General features: G+C 39.4%; 1 protein-coding gene across 1 annotated transcript in view; it reads left to right on the top strand.

Annotated features, from left to right (window-relative positions):
• The window catches only part of NPR3 (natriuretic peptide receptor 3), a 42,187-nt gene that overhangs the window by 11,570 nt on the left and 10,490 nt on the right, over nt 1-20,127 (top strand). Inside the window, exons 3-5 of the mRNA XM_042825730.1 lie at nt 733-899; nt 15,346-15,481; nt 19,806-19,900. Of these exons, the coding sequence (XP_042681664.1) occupies nt 733-899; nt 15,346-15,481; nt 19,806-19,900 (398 nt within the window). The remainder of the gene's footprint in view (nt 1-732; nt 900-15,345; nt 15,482-19,805; nt 19,901-20,127) is intronic.

Raw genomic sequence — 20,127 nt, forward strand, 5'->3', positions numbered from 1 at the left:
AGATCAGGTTTTCAGGACCTCTTAGCATCACTGCTCATTAGATAGGATTTTTCTGTTATGTAGCAGCTAGTCAACTATCTTGCTTTAAAAGTTATGATTAATTTACTGGTATTCTGAGTTAAATTATTTCCCTTCTTTGACTATAAAATGCAGCACAGACACAGAATCCTGATTGTTTGTAAGTATTTTTTTCCATTAAGAAAAATGATGCACTGGCAGCTGCTGCCCACATGGTTTTCTTCTTGACTGCAGTAGGAGAGCTGTCAGAGAAGTAGATACAGCATCTACCTCCTATTGAGGGTGTTGATCATACTACTGACTTTATTGGAGCCATTCTGACTGCCCAGGACTAAATAGTGTTGCCAATGAGGTGACATGAAATAAAAACTTTGTGGTCAAATCCACCCTCACTTCTTGTAACTTAAATTTCTGTGATCAAGATCTGGCTTGTTCTTTGTTCTGAGATGTATTCTCATCATATTTAGACTTCAGCCCACCCTTTAAAAATAAGCAAGCACAGCATGGGAGTAAAGCTGTCTTTCCATTTGCACGTTTACTTCCCATCAGCCATTCCTCACTGCCTGATTTCCAGCTTCTGGAGGAGGTTCAGTTTTCCCTTGTACTCCATCATCTCCCTAAAGTATGGGAAAGGGGACATTTGGATGGAAAAAGGAAGGTGGTCCTGTAGTGGAACCTAGTTTGCAGCTGAAAATGTGCCTATTTTTCTCTTAGGAAATGGCTCTTGGAGGAGAGGAGACAAGCATGACCTTGAAGCAAAGAAGGCATACTCATACCTCCAAACAATCACTCTGCTGAGGACTGTGAAGCCTGAGTTTGAGAAATTTTCCCTAGAAGTGAAAAGTTCTGTTCAGAAGCAAGGTCTGCACGAGGATGACTATGTAAGTACTTGGTATCACACTTCAGGTATTAGCATCTCTTTCAAGTAACTTAAAGCTCTCTTAAAGCAAAAGTAGCAGTGAGCCTCTTCAGAACAGAAACAGCCTTGTTCAGTTCTAAAAAACTTGTTGTTGCCTATACAGTGTTTTTTTTTCTCTTTCTTCCCTGAGGATAAAGCAAGTAGCAGCTACAATAGATGTGTTTAGGTCTGTGCACCATTGTCTGTGGCCACTTCTGTGCACATCCTAAACATTTATGTTAAGAAACAGGTGATGCTTGAAGAGAGTTTGATCAGTCTTCATTTGTAGTAAGGAAGGGCTGTAATATGAACAGCTCACTAGGAATAATGGCTGTTGGGGAAAAAGTTTGAATCTCCTGCAGTTAAGAATGTGAGACAAAGCTTTTCTTGCTATCATATATGCCTACAAAGAGAGGAATTAACCCATGAAGTCAGGCAAAATTTTGACTTCATAAACTAAAGCAGTATGTTATGCTGCTTTTCAAACAAATTCAAATGTTGCTGGGAAGTAGACTATGAAATTAATATTCTGCAGAAAGGCTGAATTTGCTTGAAAGCAGTCATCTTGGCTGAAAGAGAGAGACATCCAGAGCATTCCTAAAGGAAGACTTGAGGGAATTTATGCTCTGAATTCAAGAAAGTAACACAAAACTCCCGTTCACTAGCTTCCGCATAGATACCTATCTCAGCTCTTTAAGAATTGTGTCTCTCTCTCCCCTGTGGTGGTATCATCATCTAGTTCAGAGCAAAAGTGTGGATTTACTTTCTTGAAAAGTACTAATTTAAATGTTATGTTGAGTCACATCAGTGGCTTGTATTGTAAAAATGAAGCTTTCAGAGTGTCAGAAAATAATCTTTTGTTAGCATTCTTTGCCTCACATTACTAGAGAAATCCCAGCTGGCAAGTTCAAGGTGCTACTCACTGAAGAACCTACTAAATGTGTTTTGAACAATGCATGGAACTAATTTGTGCTGTTCCTCCCTTTTCCCTCTACGTGCCTTTTTGCAGATGTCACTTAGCAAGACATGTATCTTGAAAAATTGCCATTTGTTCTTGGTTGTGGTTGGTGAGAAATGCAAATTTGAATATTAAAGATCAGTCACCCTTGAAGAGTCTCAGTCATTTCTGGCATTTCTAATGCAAGCAGTGTGACATTTTCCCAGATGAAAGAAAGCTCAAACTACTGAGAGCTCAGGATGCTGTCTGCCCAGCTTATGGATGACAGGCTGTCTTAGGGAAAAGGATTTGGATCAGGAAGCTTTGCTGTTCTGTAGGATGGAAGCCCACTGCAAACCTCGAGCCAGTTCAGCATAGGTGCTGAGTTAAGGCCACTGGACAGATAAGAGCTGTGATATGGTCAAGCAGAATTGCATCCATTGTACCCTCCAGTGCTAACAGGGAGAGATTTTGCAAGCAGGCTGTTGGGCAGACTCCTTCAACATTTTTGTACTTGCTGCTGGAAGTCTTTCTTTCTCAGGCTGTGGTTGCTTATATAATCAGGGTTGGTCATGCTCCTGGCAGTCTCAAGGCAGCTGCAGGGGTGCCTCGCTTCCCACTGCCTCAGCATCAACCTTTTGCCTAGCTCAGAGGACCGCCTCATCATATATTCTCTTCCTACCTGAGATTCAGAGCTTTTGCCTTGTTCCAACTGCTTCCGTGCCATACAACAAACTCTTCCACACCTGCTTTTTCACAGCTTTCTAACAAAGTGGGGAAATACAACTTAAGAGCACTGGGCTTGGGTTGAACATAACAAAAACACTGAGTGTGTTACATTCACGTGTGTACGTGAATTTTTATAAAATTTCTGGTGCAAAACCATTTATGATGGATTTTGCCTTTTTTCAGTTTTGACAGTGAGAAAGAGATGGCTCATATTCTCTAATGGTTGTCTTGCTGCCATGTTGAGAGGGAAAACATTTCAAGGAGAAGTAAGAAGCTAAAGTGAGAGCCAGTTCCTTCCTCTCTGAAGGATATGAGCGTAGTGGATAGGCACCTCATTAACTACTTCTTTTGGCAGCGTAAGAGGAAAGTGGCAGTGTTAGCTTCAAAGCATGCTGACCTGCGCTGTTTTCTCCAAGGGAAGCTCTCTAGGGAGAGGTCATTCAGCTGAGAGGGCTAGGAAGTGACAAAGACAGATTTTCTCTGCTGGCTTCTGCTCCTCGAAACAAAACCTGTGGGGAAAGATGATCTGTGGTACAGTCTATCTCAAGTCCTATCAGCGGGTGTTGAAATGTAATCCTCATCCGTTTCTGCAAGCTGTGTCCCAAGAGGACAAATTCAGAGAAATTTGGATTTGAAGCATTTAGTGTTTCTGCTTCTCTGTGTGGATTTTTGCAGTGTTATGGGAAAAGTGGGCCCTGGATCTATGGCCTAAATTATCTCATAGTGACTCTAACTCAAACAAAAGTAGTTAGCGCTGCCATTTTGTCCTGGCCTCTTGCCAACATAATCCTAAAGGCATTATTATCTAGTAAAAAACAATATAATAAAAATGGAAAATAACCAGATGACAGAAGAAAAGATAAGGGAGACAGAAGGGGCAAAGTCCTAAAACACCAGCTGTCAAACTGCTGGACTAGAGAACACATGTGGCCCTTAGAGGACTGTTAGGTCAAAGAGTATTGGTCATCCTCATCTCCAGCTGTGAAATCACACAGAAATAAGTGGGGGAAAAAAAAATAATCAGGACATGTGTTCTGGATGCATCTTTTCCATGTCAGAAATTGCTGTTGTTTTTGCAGGGGTGTTGCACTGTGATGGTGGGAAAAGTAAAAGAGTCCACATCTTTTGAGTGAGCAGGAAGGTGTGAGAAAGACAATTTCTGTCAGGGAATCTGTTGTGTAGGAAGAAGTTTCTTTAAACACTTTTTTAACAAAACAGCTGTGAAATTTAAGGGATATGAAGTGGTTCTGAGAAGTTATCTTATAATTGTCTGGATAGTCAGTAATTGTAGAGGATAGTGTTCCCTGCCTGCACAATCCTGTTGCATGATTTCAAGAAGCACCACGTTTTTGGTAGAAAGCCTGACCATTTTATTTACTGCTTACTTAGAGGCTGTTTTCTATAAAAATATACCCAAAGTGGGATTTTTTCCAAAAATCTGTTCAGATACAGAGTTCAGGCATAGAGACAATAGAATTGCTTTAATGTTATTACACTTACAGCATTTTAATCAGCTTCCAATGTTGATTTATTGCCAAGATATTAACAGCAACATGTTCTGGGCTTTCTGGAGCAATTGAGACCCTTGGTTTAACAGCAAAATATGGGAATAGCTCTGCTTGCAGACCTGTAGCCTAGTTTAGGCAGCAATGGGAGTTGCGTGCTTTTACTTGACAGAAGAATTTGAAACTGTCTTTGAATTGGTATGTACATAACTCCCAACAGATATTCTAGTTAAAAATGTTTATGAATAAATAGTGTTTCAGTTAAAGTATATGCATAAGCCATTTTTATTAAATAATGATGAACACATAATGAGTTGGCAGTATGGTGCAGTTTGGAAGTTCTTAATGCATCTTCTGTTCTTGACTCAGGCCTAGGATTCAATAAACACTTTTTTAAAATCTAACCCGTATTCTGAGCTGGGGTGATTTTACAGCCTGGGATATTTGCTCGTCTGAGGTTACAGACCACCCATGGCTTGTTTTTTCTTCTCATTTAAAAGCTGAAAGTGCAACTAATTAAATATTTCTGCCATGTTAACTACATGACAGTATTGTTTGCTGGGTGAATGCACGGGGTTTATCCTACCCACAGACCTTTTTGCAATGCTGAAAGTAGGCTGCAGGAGGAGGGAACTGCTGCCCAATTTGCATGTAAATCTTACTGAAAGAATGAGCACAGAGTCAGAGCTACATAGATTAATTAGATCAGCGAGATGCTACTACCTTTTAGAATGGGCAAGTCTGTTATTTTTTGGTTTTAGCTTTCTGAAATGAGAAATGATCAGCATCAGAACTGTTCAAGCTCCAACAGTTAACAATAAAAGCTACGTGGGAGGTAGCTGTGCTCATAAAATTTATCATCCCATCCACAACATCCGTGCCAGACTCTTCCCTGTGTGTATTCCTTACGTCAGCCTTTTAATTAGGATTGTATACCAGCTAAGATAAGTGTTGGGAGAAGCAAGCAATTCAGCCATGTCACTGAGAGGGATGGTAAAAATATAACTGCTGTATTCAGCAGTGTATGTCCCACTTGTTTTTCAGACATAGCCAGGCAAAATTAACGACAGGGCAGGCTTTTGTGTCTCTTCTGACTACACCAGAATGGGAGAGAGTTTGGGGTTGATTTTTTAAAACTCTGCCAGGGAATAATTTGTTTAAATGAATTGGTCTATTCAGCTGCTGGAGTGCTTTGCTAATTGTGTTCAAAAGAATAAAAGCAAACCACAAGCTGCTTTCAGCAGCCGGAAAGAAATGGGCTCACATGCCAGCTTATTAACAAGATGATTTCTATTTGTAAAACATATTTAGGATTTTTGAGACCAGCTTTTCATCCTGTGAAATTAATGAGACTTTTTTCAATTTCCATAGGAATGGGGTTGATCTCTGAACAGCTAATTTTTGTGAACATAACGGACACTTTTTTTTATTTTGCTGAAGTTAATTGTTTCTCAATAATATGAAAGATCACTGTCTTCCAAACCGGAATCTTAGGGAAAGCTACAGTGTAATAGTATGTTATTTGCGGTTAACAGATGTCATAAAAGACAGGAAAAGAAAGAAATTATCATTCTCTTCCAATAGATTTCTGTTTAGATTTTCTAGTCTGCCTAAGCATATTTTTGAAGCTGTTCAAACTATGAATGTGATAAAATTAAAGTAGGTATACCTGAAAATAGTAACATCTGAACTCTTTGGGAATGTAGAAGTTTAGAATTGATCCTCATATATATGTTGTATATTTTCCATAGCCCCATGTTTTCACTTTGGTTTCGTAGACATTCACATTCCACTTTACTGAACAGACACACAGACATTTATGGGAAGGCACTATTTCTTTGAAGAACCTGCTAGAACTGCATTTTATTTTCCAGTAATAAAGTGTGAAAAATATGCCTTTTAGCAAGGTTAATAAACTGTTTTCATTTATAAGGTGTCTGCATGCTAGTTGCATTGCTAGTGATCCAAAAGCTAGTATGTCCCATTAAAGTCTTATTTTTATTTATATTTATGGGAATTTTGCTGCTGATATTAAGTAGTCCACAAGTTTGTCTCTCTGGTGTTTGAATGAATGCAGGAAAAAAGAACTGTGCCTTTTGCCTCATGCAAAGTGACACTTGGAAAATGAGAGACCTTTGCTAACTGATTTTTTTAATCTTTTTTTTGCAGGTAGTAGATTTTACCTACCCCTTTCCCTAAGTAAATTGTGAAAGTAACACTGGGTTGAAAGCTCCTTTTTGAAGTGTTAAAAAAAAAAAAAAAAAAAAAAAAAAATTTACGAAAAAAAAAAAAAAAACAAAAAAAAAAAAAAAAAAACCAAGAACCTACAACAAATTCACATAAACCATGCATAAATTGTGTCCCATGTTGGGATGCTTCTTGTAGCAAGATGAGATATAAAAACAGTGTCCTGGGTGGGAAGCTGCCTGCTGTGTGCTAACAGAGACATCTGCATGGCTCATCTCAAGCTACAGAAAAATTTACAGAGCAAAGATTGCAGTATTTTGTTTTCTTTAGGGATGTTAAGAAAGGGGCAATTCTTCAACACCCAAATTGTGTATTCCTGTTTCAAGGGCTGTGGAGCAAAAGAGCTGCTGCCTCCGCAGAGGCAGATCCCACATAGAGTTTCTTCAGCCACGCTTTCCTGTACTCATTTGGGCTACTGATACTGCAAAATCCATCCCTAAGAATAGAAGGGGACCCTGTGACATTCAAGTGACAGTCTTCCAGGAAATTTTACAAAGGTGGAAATCAGTAATGCCACATGTCTGTGAGCTCTTGCTACACTGGCACTCTCACTGCCAAGTGCTGGAAGCTTACACTGCCTGCAAGTAGCATTAAGACAGACCCTATCCTCCAAGGTCACACATCTTTTAACTGTAGAGGGGGCATAGCAGCCCCCATGCCTGAATGCTGTCCCCACATGCAGAGAAGGATTAAGGAGCCAGCAGAATGTGTTTTGTCAGGTATTCAGTATCTGAAGGAAAATAACAAAAATAAGTCATCTATTTTTAAAGTGTTTGGAATGAAAACAATTAATAGCTGCCTGGGGGTTTGCATTAGTTCTGTGTCATTGAGGTTTACAAGTCAGTATGGCCAGTTACCTTGGTATTTAATGGTAAATGATTTACTTCTCCCCCAGCACCTGAGTTTTGGTCCAGGGCACGCATGCCCCGGAGTGCCCTGTAGACGGGTGGCTGGTGCCAGGCAGGGGAATGCCAGAGTTCAGGCTCCGCCAAGGAAGGATGCAATCATGAATTACTTTCATGCCAGCAAAGCTGTTGCAGCCCTGGGGCTTTTAGATGAAAAGAGCAAGGGATTTGAAATAACTGTCTGCCTGTGGGTTTTTTTTCTAAAAACTACTGTCTGTATGCTGCAATGAGTTTGTTACCTGCCTGGGTGAGAGCAATGGGGTCATGTCTGACTGTCCTCCACTTTCTCAAGGAGGTGGAAGTCAAGAGTGAGCCACTGTGCTGAAGCTTATGAATCCTATTTTTGTGTACCTATTCCTCGCCCAGTACTGAATAAGGAGCTTAAATGTCTAATCCTAGCTCTGAGGGTACTTTTGAGCTAAGCACTGCTTTTGGCCATGCCTAAATGGTCCATGTTTATCCATACCTTACAATAGTTTTTAAAGCAAATGCCATGTTGGATAGCTTTTGCTAACTTGCTGCAAAGCAGAAAAAACACTTTTCTTCCGTAGTTCAGTGAGTAAATGTGATAAACTTATGTGGCTTTTTTCCTGTCTAATTTTTACCAGCCCACTCTCATAGTATTTATTCACAAGCTAACACACCACAGGTAAATTCAGTGTGAGCCTGAGTTTCCACAACAGTGATATAGTGGTTTTTGCCTGAGTTTTGCATGAGAACTGATGCGATCTTGAGAGTTCCTAGTATAGGAAATAAAATACTTCTATGAAATTTGTGGTTTGGTGATAAAGTTGAAGTCCAAAACTCCAAACAATTGCACAAAGATAAACAGTTAACAAAAAATGTCCTTCCTGTTTGTCCTAGCTCTGCATTTATTTAAACTAGTTAGCTTATTTTAGCAAGTGGAACTGATTTTTTTCAGTTCAGTGACTCTGTCGCCCTGAAAACTAAAACATATTCCTGCTTGAAAAGCTAACTCATTGGCATTTAAAACTTAATACCTAGTGAAAGTACCGGTGTGGTTTTTTGGTTACGAGATATTTATCTGCAATTAAAATGTCCTATCTGTTGCATAAAATGCTAAGTTAAAATGTAAGCATTCATTCCAACTGTAGAACAGGTTATCATCGAACTACCAATCTACAGGGTCCTTAAAATAGTCTCTTTATGACAAGCATGTTTTAATTTCTGTGTGTTCCTCTCTGTGCTGAGAAGAATAGCCTGTTTAATACCTCGTGTTTTGCCACTGTGAATAGAAATACAGCTTCTGAATGTAGTTCTGTAACTCATCACATGAAGGACTGTTTGTTAGAAGGCAGGAAATCCTATAAATGTCAAATTTTTTAAATGATGGTTATATCTTTTATAGTTAGCATCCTTTCAGCATTCAGCCAGTGGTTATATAATTCTGTGTGCTAAAGATCCTTTGTGTTGATCAATTACATTTAGAAATTTCTTGTGAATATGGTGAGATGTATTCCACCTTAGCTGTGGGAATCCATTAATACATACTCTGCCTCAATAGGGAGCTTGGAGTCCTTGGAGAAATGTTAAATACATGAATATTGTGTATGTAAACTATACATAAAGGAAAAATTCCCCTAAATGTTTATTCTGGAGGTAGCTCAGTTCTGATACAAAGCAGTGCTGCGTAACGGCTATAGCAGTTGTACTCCTTCGGGAACAGCATTAAAACACAATGTAGAATCCAAACTACAGATGGGTAAAGTGGCTGAAATCAGCTTGCTGATGAAATCAGTGTGCATGTTTGGCAGAGCCAGAAATTAAGCCCATAGAGGATTGCAGGGGGGGAAGTCTGTCTCCAGGTCTCCAGAAGTGTTCTTGATCCCCAGACTGGGGCAATTCTCACTCGCCATCCCTGTGCTCTGGCTGTGCTCCTGGAGATCTGCGGAAAGTCCTGGGTTGGGTGATGTCAGACCGCAGGGTTTGGTCCAAAGTTCAGCAGTGACAGTGAGAGCGCCTTTACGTGCATTGACTGTGGGTAAGGCTCTATCTAATCTGCTGAGCTGGAGATTCCCGTGCCTGTATTTAATGGAAAGAGCAGGTTTGGGTTACATCTGGAAAGCTCTCTGTGCAGCCTGTTGGCAGCAGTCACTAGGTGTTTAAAGCTATTTCCTAGATGATGATGCAAGAGGGTTGCAAGCAATAAATAAGCAAACAATGGGCAACTCTCAGAAGCAGCGTGGTGGTGGGGCTCCTCCATTGTGCACTTGCACATTGGCTGGGCTGCATCGTGCAGCACCAAAGTTTTACAGTGAGGCTCTCCTGCAGTCTAGAACTGAATAGGTCTCTGCTTCAATTCACTGCTGAAACAAAGGAGCAGCTTGTGGCTGCTCTGGCTGGATGACAGTAAGTAAATCTCCCAGTTTTTCAAGAATGGGATATTAAGCAAGACAAGGAAGAGAACATAAAGAATGAGGAGGAGATAGAAAAGCAGAGAGATGGCTCTGTGGTTAGTTTTCTTCCCCTATCAAGAAAATAAACTTAACTGACAAAATCCTATCTGAAATTAGAGGCTTTTTCTTTTTTAAGTAAATTCCAGACACTAGTTATTAATTAACAAAAAGAAAATAAAAATACATTTCTTTTATTTCATTGTTGAACAATGGACCAGTTTCTGGTTTGCATCAGGCTTTGAATTGGGTGGCAATTTTTCACTGTATTGCAGGTGATAAGTCAGGGGAAGCATCCCCTTGACTGGTGGAACAAGGGTTTGGCATAGCAAGCCAGCCCTAGCTAATCATCTGGGCAGGAAGAAAATCTAGGAGAGAATTTTGTTGCCCTTTCTCCTGCAACTGAGAGTAGATGCAATTGCAAGAATCAGTAGAAGCTGGGATCTGTCTAAATATTTTGTCTCTAAAATGATGCTTTCAGGCTCTTTCATGCTGGTGGTCAGCAGCAGATTTGCTGCATTACACTGCTCAGTCTCAGGGGTACTCACATTCCTATTTCATCCACCTGAGTCTTCTCTCTTACACTTGAAACTGAAAACTCTTGTGTCATGCATTAGAGACAGGCTCACATCTCTGTCTCCAGTGCAGTCAGCATCACCACTGTACCAATACCAGGAGATGTAGAAGAGCAGGCAATATACTTGGAAAAAGCCTTCTTAAGGTTAAAGGGAAGTGATGTTTTGTTCAAGTGCAGTGCTAATAAATTTGTCGAGGCTGATATTTTAACCTGTAATTTTAAAGCAGTGTGATCCTAACTTTGCAGAATTCTCTAACAGAATAGCGTGCACCTCTGTATAAAAAGGCCCATTTGGATTTCTGCATGCACATCACCTTCCTGTAAAAGTCTGAATTCATGATCCATTGAGAAATGCAACAGTGTTTGAATAAAGTAAGCAGGATGATTTATTGCTATATGACATCTCCTCACACTTGGGAATGCTCATCATCCTCTTCTAAGATGTGATGTAGAATCCAGCCCAAAATTACAAATGAGGCTTTGGAAAATTATTTGTCCTTTTGACAACCAAGTCCTAAGCTCTGGTATAATGACTTCTTGAGTACGTGCCAGCTTATATATTTACACAGAGTTGGTATCAGCAGCTACATTAAGAGTTTCTCCTTGGTTACATCTGTGTTGCCCAGAATTTGGCATAACGCCATGTGTGCTTTGCAGTTACGAATTATTATTGAGGAAATAGCATTGTCTGGAGAAGGCAGGTTTCTGTAATTATAGCTGTGACAGCACCTGTGGCAATAGCACAGTATCAGCAAATAGAAGTTACAGTTCAAAAATTTCTGAAGAGTGTGTTGCTGGACTGTGAGTCATTCAGCAGAAGATGACCAGAGTTAGACATCCAGGAATGGATGTAGAAAAGTGAACAACATGAAGGTTTCTTGGAAAAACTCATAAAATAAGAATAGTTGTTACAGTTGAGTTGCTGAAGAAGGATTAAAAAGTCTGGGTATGTTCCATGCAGTTCCTGCAGAGTACTCACTAGTTCTGGCTGGGGCGGTAGTCCAACAACTGGAAAATCCCTGTGAATGTACAGGGAGGTAGATTCAAACATCTGCTTTGGGGAACGCTAGGTATTTGTTTTTGCACTGAGAGGTAGTAATGATCATCATTACTCCCCTACCTTGCTCTGAAGTGGTGTAAATTACTCTAATTGTTTGGATTCAGATCTCAGCAGTTTCAGATGGAAGAGAATAACGTTACTTAACAGTCAAGAGAGCAGGGTATGGAAAATTATAGGACCTGCATAGTTGCAGCTTGGCTGTCTTCCATGTCGGTACTATTTTGCATTGCTGTGTATGTTGTTAACACCTTGGTATATATGGATTGTGTGGTCACACTATAGCTGCTTGGGGAACTATATAACTTTGAACTGCATAAAATTAATGTGATTTTTTTAAAATTCTTTTCTGACAAAATATGGTTAATTGGAGTAGAAAGGATCTGCTCATTAGTTGTATTTTACCCTGAATCAAGTGTGAAAGTAACAGGGAATATATCTTGGCAGAGGCCTTCCACTTATTTGCACTGCAGCCTCCAGAGAAGTTCAGTGCTGCCTGATGACACGCATGGTTGGATGGCTTTGCTGTGCAGTAGAGATTGGAGCCAGCACTATTTTAATAGACCTGATATTCAAATTACAGTCACAACATTTGAAGCTCAGCTTTAATTAAAAACAACAACAAAATTAAAAGCATAAACCAAAATGGAAAATCTTATCAAAAAATATTTTTATTAGAGCTTTAATTACCTATAAGATTACTGTATATATTAATATGCCTATTAATATATTAATATTAATGCCTTTTTTTAATCTGTGTAGTTTCATCCCGAGGTCTGTCTAATGTTGAATTACAGATTATTAGTTACTGTGGAGACTGTAACTGAAGCAACCTGTGAAGATGTCTCCACAATGACTTGACTTAACAGTTTGACACAAAATGCAGAACTCCTCTAGCTCTTTTTAATCCTTTTTCTCATGGTTGTGTATTTCTTGCACTGAAGGAAGGAGGGTTTTGAGCTCGTTGTTGGGGTTTGTTTTTCACAAGTATTTGTTCTTACTGCCAGATATTCTGGAATACCAATAAATTCAGGCCAAAAAGTGTAAAAAACTGTTGAGAGGAAATAGTCTGCTTAATCATTTCTGATAGCCAAAATTCAGACTAAATGTAAAACAAAAGTCACATTTAAAAAAGAAAATGGAGAATAATAAAGAAAAGCCTTTGTACCAATGAGATACATGAGGTATAGTAACACTCAGAGTTATTATTGTCCGAGAAGGAACTCCTGGAACTATCTGGCTTGGGACACTGCTCTAGTAAATCGAAGGTGGTATCATGCACAGTCTGGCACAGTCTTTGCACTCTTTTTATTCTGAAGGGTCTGTTGTAAACAATCTTAGTCAAAAGTGAACAGGAGTGCAAAATGGACCTGAATAAGCTCTGGGCAGACAGAAGAGGGAACAAATGAACAACAAGCCCTTAAAAACTCTCAGCGTTACTGATCTTTGTAAAATTCTTCCTGTTTCAAGTATTGTGTACGTTGTAGGTTAGAGTACTCCTGCACATCCTGCAACCCTGTCTCTGTGTAGGAGCATGGCAACTTATAAGTGATAGAGTAGGGTGAAAGGGAAGAAAACATTATGCCCTTTTGGTATGCTGTGTCTCCTTTCAAGAACTGGTGCTTGAAAATGTTACTGGAATAATATGAAAGTAGTCAGCATGCCCAACATACAGCTTTAATTGGAAGTGCTTTCAAGCTATAATTATTGAATAGTATTGTTTTAGGAAAAGATGTAAAATGATATAGGTTACCAGTTTTACCTTGCTTTATAATGAAAGGTAAAATGATGGGGTTTGTGCAGGATAAGCTTTGAGACGGAACAGATGATCTTCTGATGATTTTTCAGTGTGATTTTTCCCCTGAAATATGAGGGTTTTTGAGCAAGAGGCAAAGCAGGTGTCTGCTGCAATAGCTCTCCAAACTGCTAAGTGAGATTTGCCAGCACTCATCTGGGAAGTCTGCAGAGTCTACAGGAGGATTTTCAGGCCAGTTGCAAGGGGAGATCGAGCAAGTTAGCTGACAAAATGGATTTTGAAGGTTGCTGTGTTACACTGAGAGGTCTTTGCCATGGACAAAGGAAGCAACAAACTAACTTTCCTTGAAATTGGTGCCAGCCACAAGCTGTAAATCACCCAACAGGGAGGTAAAGCAGCTAAATGGACTCATTTCTCTCCCTAAGAGAATGAGTGTCACATCAATAAAGCCCATGTTTGACTATCCACTGGCCACTTGGGCTCTGAGGCTGGCATATAACGCAGTTGTTGAGCTCTGTGGGTTTTTTTTGTTTTGTTTTGTTTTTTAATCCTGAAATATTATCCCCCCTCACTGGCAAAGTTTGTCCTTGTCTGCACTCTGTCTATCAGCTTTTGTTATTACACCAAAATCCTGACTTTCACCTTTTCTTTCATCCTTTCTCTTCAGGTCAAAGTAGCTGCAGCTGCCAATTAGTCTTTGGCTCTCAGACTGAGCTAAGTTGTTCTCTGCCTTGGGTAGCACTATTGGCTTTTCCCCTGCAGTTGTGGTGCATTTTCTTAATGAAACATAGGCCAGACTTATCTAGAAGTCCAATTTTAAATGTCAGAGAAATATAAACTTTTGTATTATCAGTAAATAATTCTGAAATTCTCCTTACTGTTGGCAACTGGTTTAAGAGTGAAGGAATGTCTTGCATGTAATTACATTACCAGGAGTTGGTTAGTTCAGCTCAGCCAATCAGCTGTGTAATGCTCTTTATCTGTGGGGCAGTTATTTACTTAACTGTCTGCATTTTTTTATCTTTTAACTTTTTCAGTGCCTAACTAAAACTGTGGGAGTTTGAGTATTCAGCAACTTTATTTAGCAATATTTTTGTTCTGTCAATATACTGCAGTGGAAGATAAGCTTAGTCTTTCTGTCCAGATTATTTACAGAAATGTGTTGTTCCCTGGAAATGGCAATAAGAGACCCCATTATATGGTGCAATCTGTACTTAGGCCTATGCTAGTTTTAGTACATCAGGAACTTTTCCATTGCAGAGAAACTATGAGTGAATGAGGACATTATTCTTCCAGCTGAAAAGATAAATCTTTCTGAATTATGTTACACCAAGCCAGATTGAGATGTGAATTGCTGCCTACAGGACAGAAATACCTGAGCTGCTCAAGCCACATGTGTCTGGTAATAATAATTCATTGCTTCATCACTGAAGCAGACCAGACTCTTGCATACAAACCTGTAATGTTTCTGCAGGATTCTGCTTTTAACTTGTTGTTTCTCACCATGATGCAGACCAAAAACTACGGGACTGCTTGTGTTGACATGTGGGAGACAGAAATGGTTTGGCACACTGATACTTTATGTGAGTTAGAAAGCAACATTTCATTCTGTTAATGTCACGCAGTGGAAGAAAAAAAAAACAAAAGGAAACTTCTATTGGCAGTTTCAGAGAATGCATTACTGTAGAGGGTAAACAGTTTCCTACATTGTTCATTTGCTATTGGAGAAATGCTCAGCTGAACAGGGGCCAGAAGTGGAAGTGGTAATCATTAAACAAGTGAATCCACTAGTTGCGTGCTCCAAAAAATTCATGGTGGAACATACTTCTCAATGCAGAGTTGCTAAGGACTCTGTGCTGCGGGAGAAGGTCATACTTAGTGCTGTGGGGTGAAGGCACTCAGCATCTTAGTTAGAGAAATTCACATGGGCAACCACAGAATTTGTGTGGCTGGGCATAGAAACCAGGATCAGAAAATTTCCTCCCTATCTGCAGAACTATTCAGACACAATATTAAAGCACATTTTGAATGTTTGGAATAGCAGATAGTGGTTAACTCTTTTCAAAAGCTGTTTTCATTCAAAAAAAGCTGTTTTCATTCAAAAATGTTCTCGCATTTTTTCTTTGAGAGGCATTCCTTCATGTGCTCACAGTTGGAAAAAACAAAAACAAAAACAAAAAACCACCCTCCAAATTTGTTGTTTTAGTTAATTTGGAAATTCTCTGCAGATAATTGGTTTCACTGGGAACACATGCTTTTTCATGTGTCAATTGCCATTGCTTTTTTTTCTTCTTTTTTTTAGGTGAACATGTTTGTGGAAGGATTCCACGATGCTATTCTTCTTTATGCTCTGGCTTTACAGGAAGTCCTGAAGTTTGGTTTCAGTAAGAAAGACGGGGAAAAAATTGTTCAGCAAACACGTAATAGGACATATGAAGGTAAGAATATAGGTAGAAAGCCAGCTTTCACAGTAAAAAAATAAAAAATAAAAAATCAGGTCTTTTTTGTGTGCAGAATAAGGACTAGTGCCTGTTCCACTCTTAAGAAAGAGGAAGATATCTGTGTGAAACTATAAAGATCTTTAAGACTAGCTCGCATTTTTTACCAGTCTGAACTTTTTTTGCACTGACCCTAGAGGTCTTATTCAGCTTAAAAACTCCTAACAATTTAATGACCCTCACAGATGTTGTAAAGAAATACCAATAATTTTCTCAGGCTTTCTTTGTTTTTGAAAAGATTACAACTGCTCACTTTACTCTTGTGTATCTATTAGCTCTGAGATTGCCTCATTTTTTCCATTTGACCTTTTTTTTTCAATCTTAAAGCCTGGGAATGTATCAGGGCAAGGAGATGCCAGGTTTTTTGTTGTTGTTATTTCTTGCCAGGGCTCTTTTGGGCCCTAGAAGGATTTTCCTCCTTTCAGGAGCTGTGCATGTTATCACGGAGGCAGCAGCACTACTAATCCTGTAGGCTGAGATTATGTGCTGCAACTGGCAAATGAATGTCATCCCATTAATGCAAAGCCATGTGAGAGCTTTTGCCAAGTGAGGATCATCATAAATTGAAGGTTGAGTGTGATGTCGTTGAATTCATCCATCATGTAATATTCTCATTCATCTCGTAATATTCCAATATCACAAAATAGTCTTTTGCTTTATAATTGGCAAGATTTCCTATGGAAATCCCTAAGAGAGAGAAACCTTTCCCTTAGATAAGAAGTGAATAATTAAACATGTAAGAAAAACTTGGTAGCCAGATACTCTTAGAGTGCACTAACTATGTCACTAGTGGACATTGTGAAGGAAGGCCAGAAGCACAGCAGCTCCAAAACTCATTTCTGTTTCTGAAAGTGATCTAACCAAAAGGGAGAATGGCCCCCAGCATGGATTAAGGTAACATAAGATCTGCTTTAAATTACAATGGTTGCAGTCATCCCACAAAGAGCCCTGCATAAGCTGGAGATTTTGCTGAATGTGTCACTACCTCCCTTGGAACTTATGACTTCCCAGAACACACAATTTTAAGGATGGATTCTGGTGTCTCAGGATGCAGTTCATGGTTAGGCTACACTGTGCTCATGGTTTGACTGTACTGCATGTGAACAGATACTCTAGCACAGCCTATTTTCTTGCTCACTTTTTTGCTCCAGGAAGCCACCAGCTGTTGTGCCCATACTATTATTTTATAGTACTATGTGCTCCTGGAGGTTATGTGTCTGATTCTCACACCTGACTTGTAAAATCTGACAGGAGCACATGTTCTCTTCCCCTGCTTCTGAAAACCAATTTGTTGTTTCTGGGTGACTTGTCAAAGGTATACTGAAAATGTAGCTGTCCAGGTGAGCTGAGAGGTTTTGGTTGAAAAGGTCAAAATGCACATTGCCATTTCTTCTCTGGCAGTACTTTACCGGGTGTAATTTACAAAAATAAACCTGCTTTTGAAAGAGATCTTCAATTTGTTGTCTTGCAAGCCATCCTTTGTTCTACCATTAAGCTCTTCTCTGAAGTGAATTGCAGAATGTTGTCCATCCACTTGTATGTGGGACAACGCTAAAGGAGATTTGGTTGTGTCAGTTTGATGGCTGGACTTGATCTTAAGGATATTTCCCAATCTAAATACTTCTATAATTCTATATTCTCACCAGAGTCTACTGCAGGACTGAAAGTTTGTAATTTGCTTTTGTAGGCCTTGACAATCAGAGCTCTGGTTGCATTAAGGATACTCATTTAACCGGTGGCATCTAGATATCTGATTGCCTGGGCACCTCATTTTACATTTTACCTCATTCTGTATTAGGTGACGCCCCCCAGAAATCCAGCAGGGTGAGGATGCCTTTTTCTGCATCATATACTTCTGCCAGCAACATCTGCACAGATGACATTGTTTGCTTAGAAAAGGGTATGGCTGAGGTGATCAAATGATTGCTTAGTGCTTAATTGTCAGAGACACCATGATATGACTGCAGAAACATTTTGTGGAGAATATTTTCTTTTCCTTGTAATATCATCTAAAAAATAACAGAATTGTCTATATGTAAGTATGTAATGTAATGAAATAAAGAGAGCCCAGATAAAATTCTCCTACCTGGATTGAAACACAGTTCTTCATTAATTAAAAATTTCTAAAAACATTTCTTAAGGAAGAATGTTGCAGGAAATATTAAAATTTCATACTCTTTGATTCAGATGGAAAGTAACATACAAGTGTTTCCCATTAAAAATCCCATAGGAATTTTAGTTTCTGCAAGTTCTGGTACTTATTTCTAATAATCCTGTCCTGTCTTTCTTAGGTCAGGGAGGTGTCTGGCCCAGTTAATGTCTTCTATCAGATGTAGAAACCAGACAGCTGTGTAGGCAATGCTGTTGCAGCTCTTTGTGGTGGCCGCTTTCAGTTATTCAGTAGCTGAGCGATTATACCCATTCCTGCAGTAATCAAATTTCCAGTTGTCCAGTTTTGCTTTACTGTTATACTAAAAAAATACTTGCTTGACAGTAACTCTTTTGGTGAACACTGAATATTCTGAAAATCACAGTATGTTGAAACCCTCTTGGCATCTCAACAGGGAAAAGATAAATAGATGTGTGTTAACCTGTTGCATATCTAATATTTTTAGGTTGAAGGGAAATTATGCTCTAGCTGAGTACCTGACCTCTCTTTTCTGATTAACAGTCACTGAGAAGCTGATTCTCTACTTCGTGGCTCAGTCATGTAATTGGTGTAGCATGGCTGTAAACTGATGCCTGTTTAACTTGCACTGCTGTAAGTGGCTGTATTTGGTGTCAGGCAGTGGATCACATTTTAGAATATCTAGGGTGACGAAGTGCAACAGCAAAGTCTCGAGTGTCTTCATTATAGTTAGGCTGGAGCTTCATCAAAGCTAACAGGTATTTTTTGGTGGGTTTCAAGGACCTGTTTGATTTATACAGATCCTAGAGTGGCTGAAGTCAGCAGACCTCTGGATCCATATGGCCTAACCCCAGCTCAAGCAGAAACACCCAGAGCAGCTTGCCCAGGGCCATGCCCAGGTGGCTTTTGGTGTAGGTTCCACAACCTATCTGGGCAACCAGTGTCAGTGCTTGGTCAGCTCTGTCACCCCACACAGCAAGAAGGTGGCGCCGTGTTCATCAAAGGCAAGAGCATACACATACAAGAGGATCAGACTGAATGTATTTTCATCATGACAGTTAAAAATTCGACAGGTTGCCCCAGAGGTGTTGTGCAGTTTCCGTCCAAGGAAGTTTTCAAAATCAGGTAGAGCCAAGCCATGAGCAGCCCATTCTGAATTGCTGTCTGACTTTGCTCTGAATTGAATGTTGCGCAAGAAGCCTCCTGAAGTTCTTTCAAACCCAAGTTATCCTGTGAGTCTGTGATTCCAAGTTTCCTAGAGTTTCCTGGAATATGAATGGTAGTTGAAGGCAGAGATGGTGCTTCAAGACTAGAAAAATTTATAATGAATGTTTAATTTATTCCTCATAATCAAAAATAAGTACTGAAATCATCAGGATTCAGACGTGATTTCACGTGCAGAATTTTGAATGTGACTTCATTCTCTGAAGGGCTGCTTGGGACAGTGCCATAATCTGTCAAGTTAGTTTTAAAAGTCTGAATGCTGTTGAAGTCTGTAGAGCAAGACTGGGATCTAACCTGAGGGAATATCAGATCTTTCCCTCAGGCTTGTAAAAGAAGGAAATGAACTTGGGTCTAAACTATAAAGCACAAACATATTGTACAGGCAATCCTGTGTAAACAAATGCAAGATTTAATGCATGCATAATGCACATGGTGCCTCCTATCCTCACTCCTTCAGTATCCCATCAGGTGGAAACAACTCTGAACTGTCTCTATGCATGCAGCAACTCTGTAAGTCTGTAGAACATAGGGCTGTGCCGCTGAGTTCTCTGCCACACATGAGCTGGCCTCTTATTGAGGCATCGATAGATGTTTCAGGGCTCTGTAAATAACCCACATTAAGTGTATTAGTGTTCTTGCATGCCAGCTTACTGGATGAGGTTTTTCTCACATATTCCCCAAACAGGCTCACACATTTGATATTTAAAAAGGAGAAATGTTAAGAATTCAGGAATGCAGACACTGAGATGAAATTACAATTTCTTTTGGAATGCCAACAAAAATGCTGGGAGACTGATGAGATTTCCTGTCATATCAGTCTGTAAAAACCTGTCCACTGTTTTCTTGTTTTCCTTGGAAAGGCTCAGTATTTTAACTAATTAATTTTCTAATTCCTTACATGCCATTCTTTAGGCATTGCAGGGCAGGTGTCCATTGATGCCAATGGGGACAGATACGGGGATTTCTCAGTGATTGCAATGACGGACCCAGAGGCTGGCACACAGGAGGTAAGAAAACAGCCTGTCATCTGTTTACTTGGAGGGCATCTGTCTGTTAAATATATACATTAAAATAGTATTGCTTAACCATGTCAATCTGCAGCCCATATCATTTCTTTAAAAAAACTTCTTGAAGTAATTATTGTAAACAATTTTTAAACTTAAAAATTCTTTGATAGTTCCAATGTATTTCTTCACTTTATGCTAGTCTTTAAAATTTAAAAGATGAAACCTGA

This window comes from Centrocercus urophasianus, unplaced genomic scaffold (genome assembly GCF_019232065.1).
Source record: "Centrocercus urophasianus isolate 14NV4802_14NV808 unplaced genomic scaffold, USGS_Curo_1.0 seq_25, whole genome shotgun sequence".
Lineage (NCBI taxonomy): Eukaryota > Metazoa > Chordata > Aves > Galliformes > Phasianidae > Centrocercus > Centrocercus urophasianus.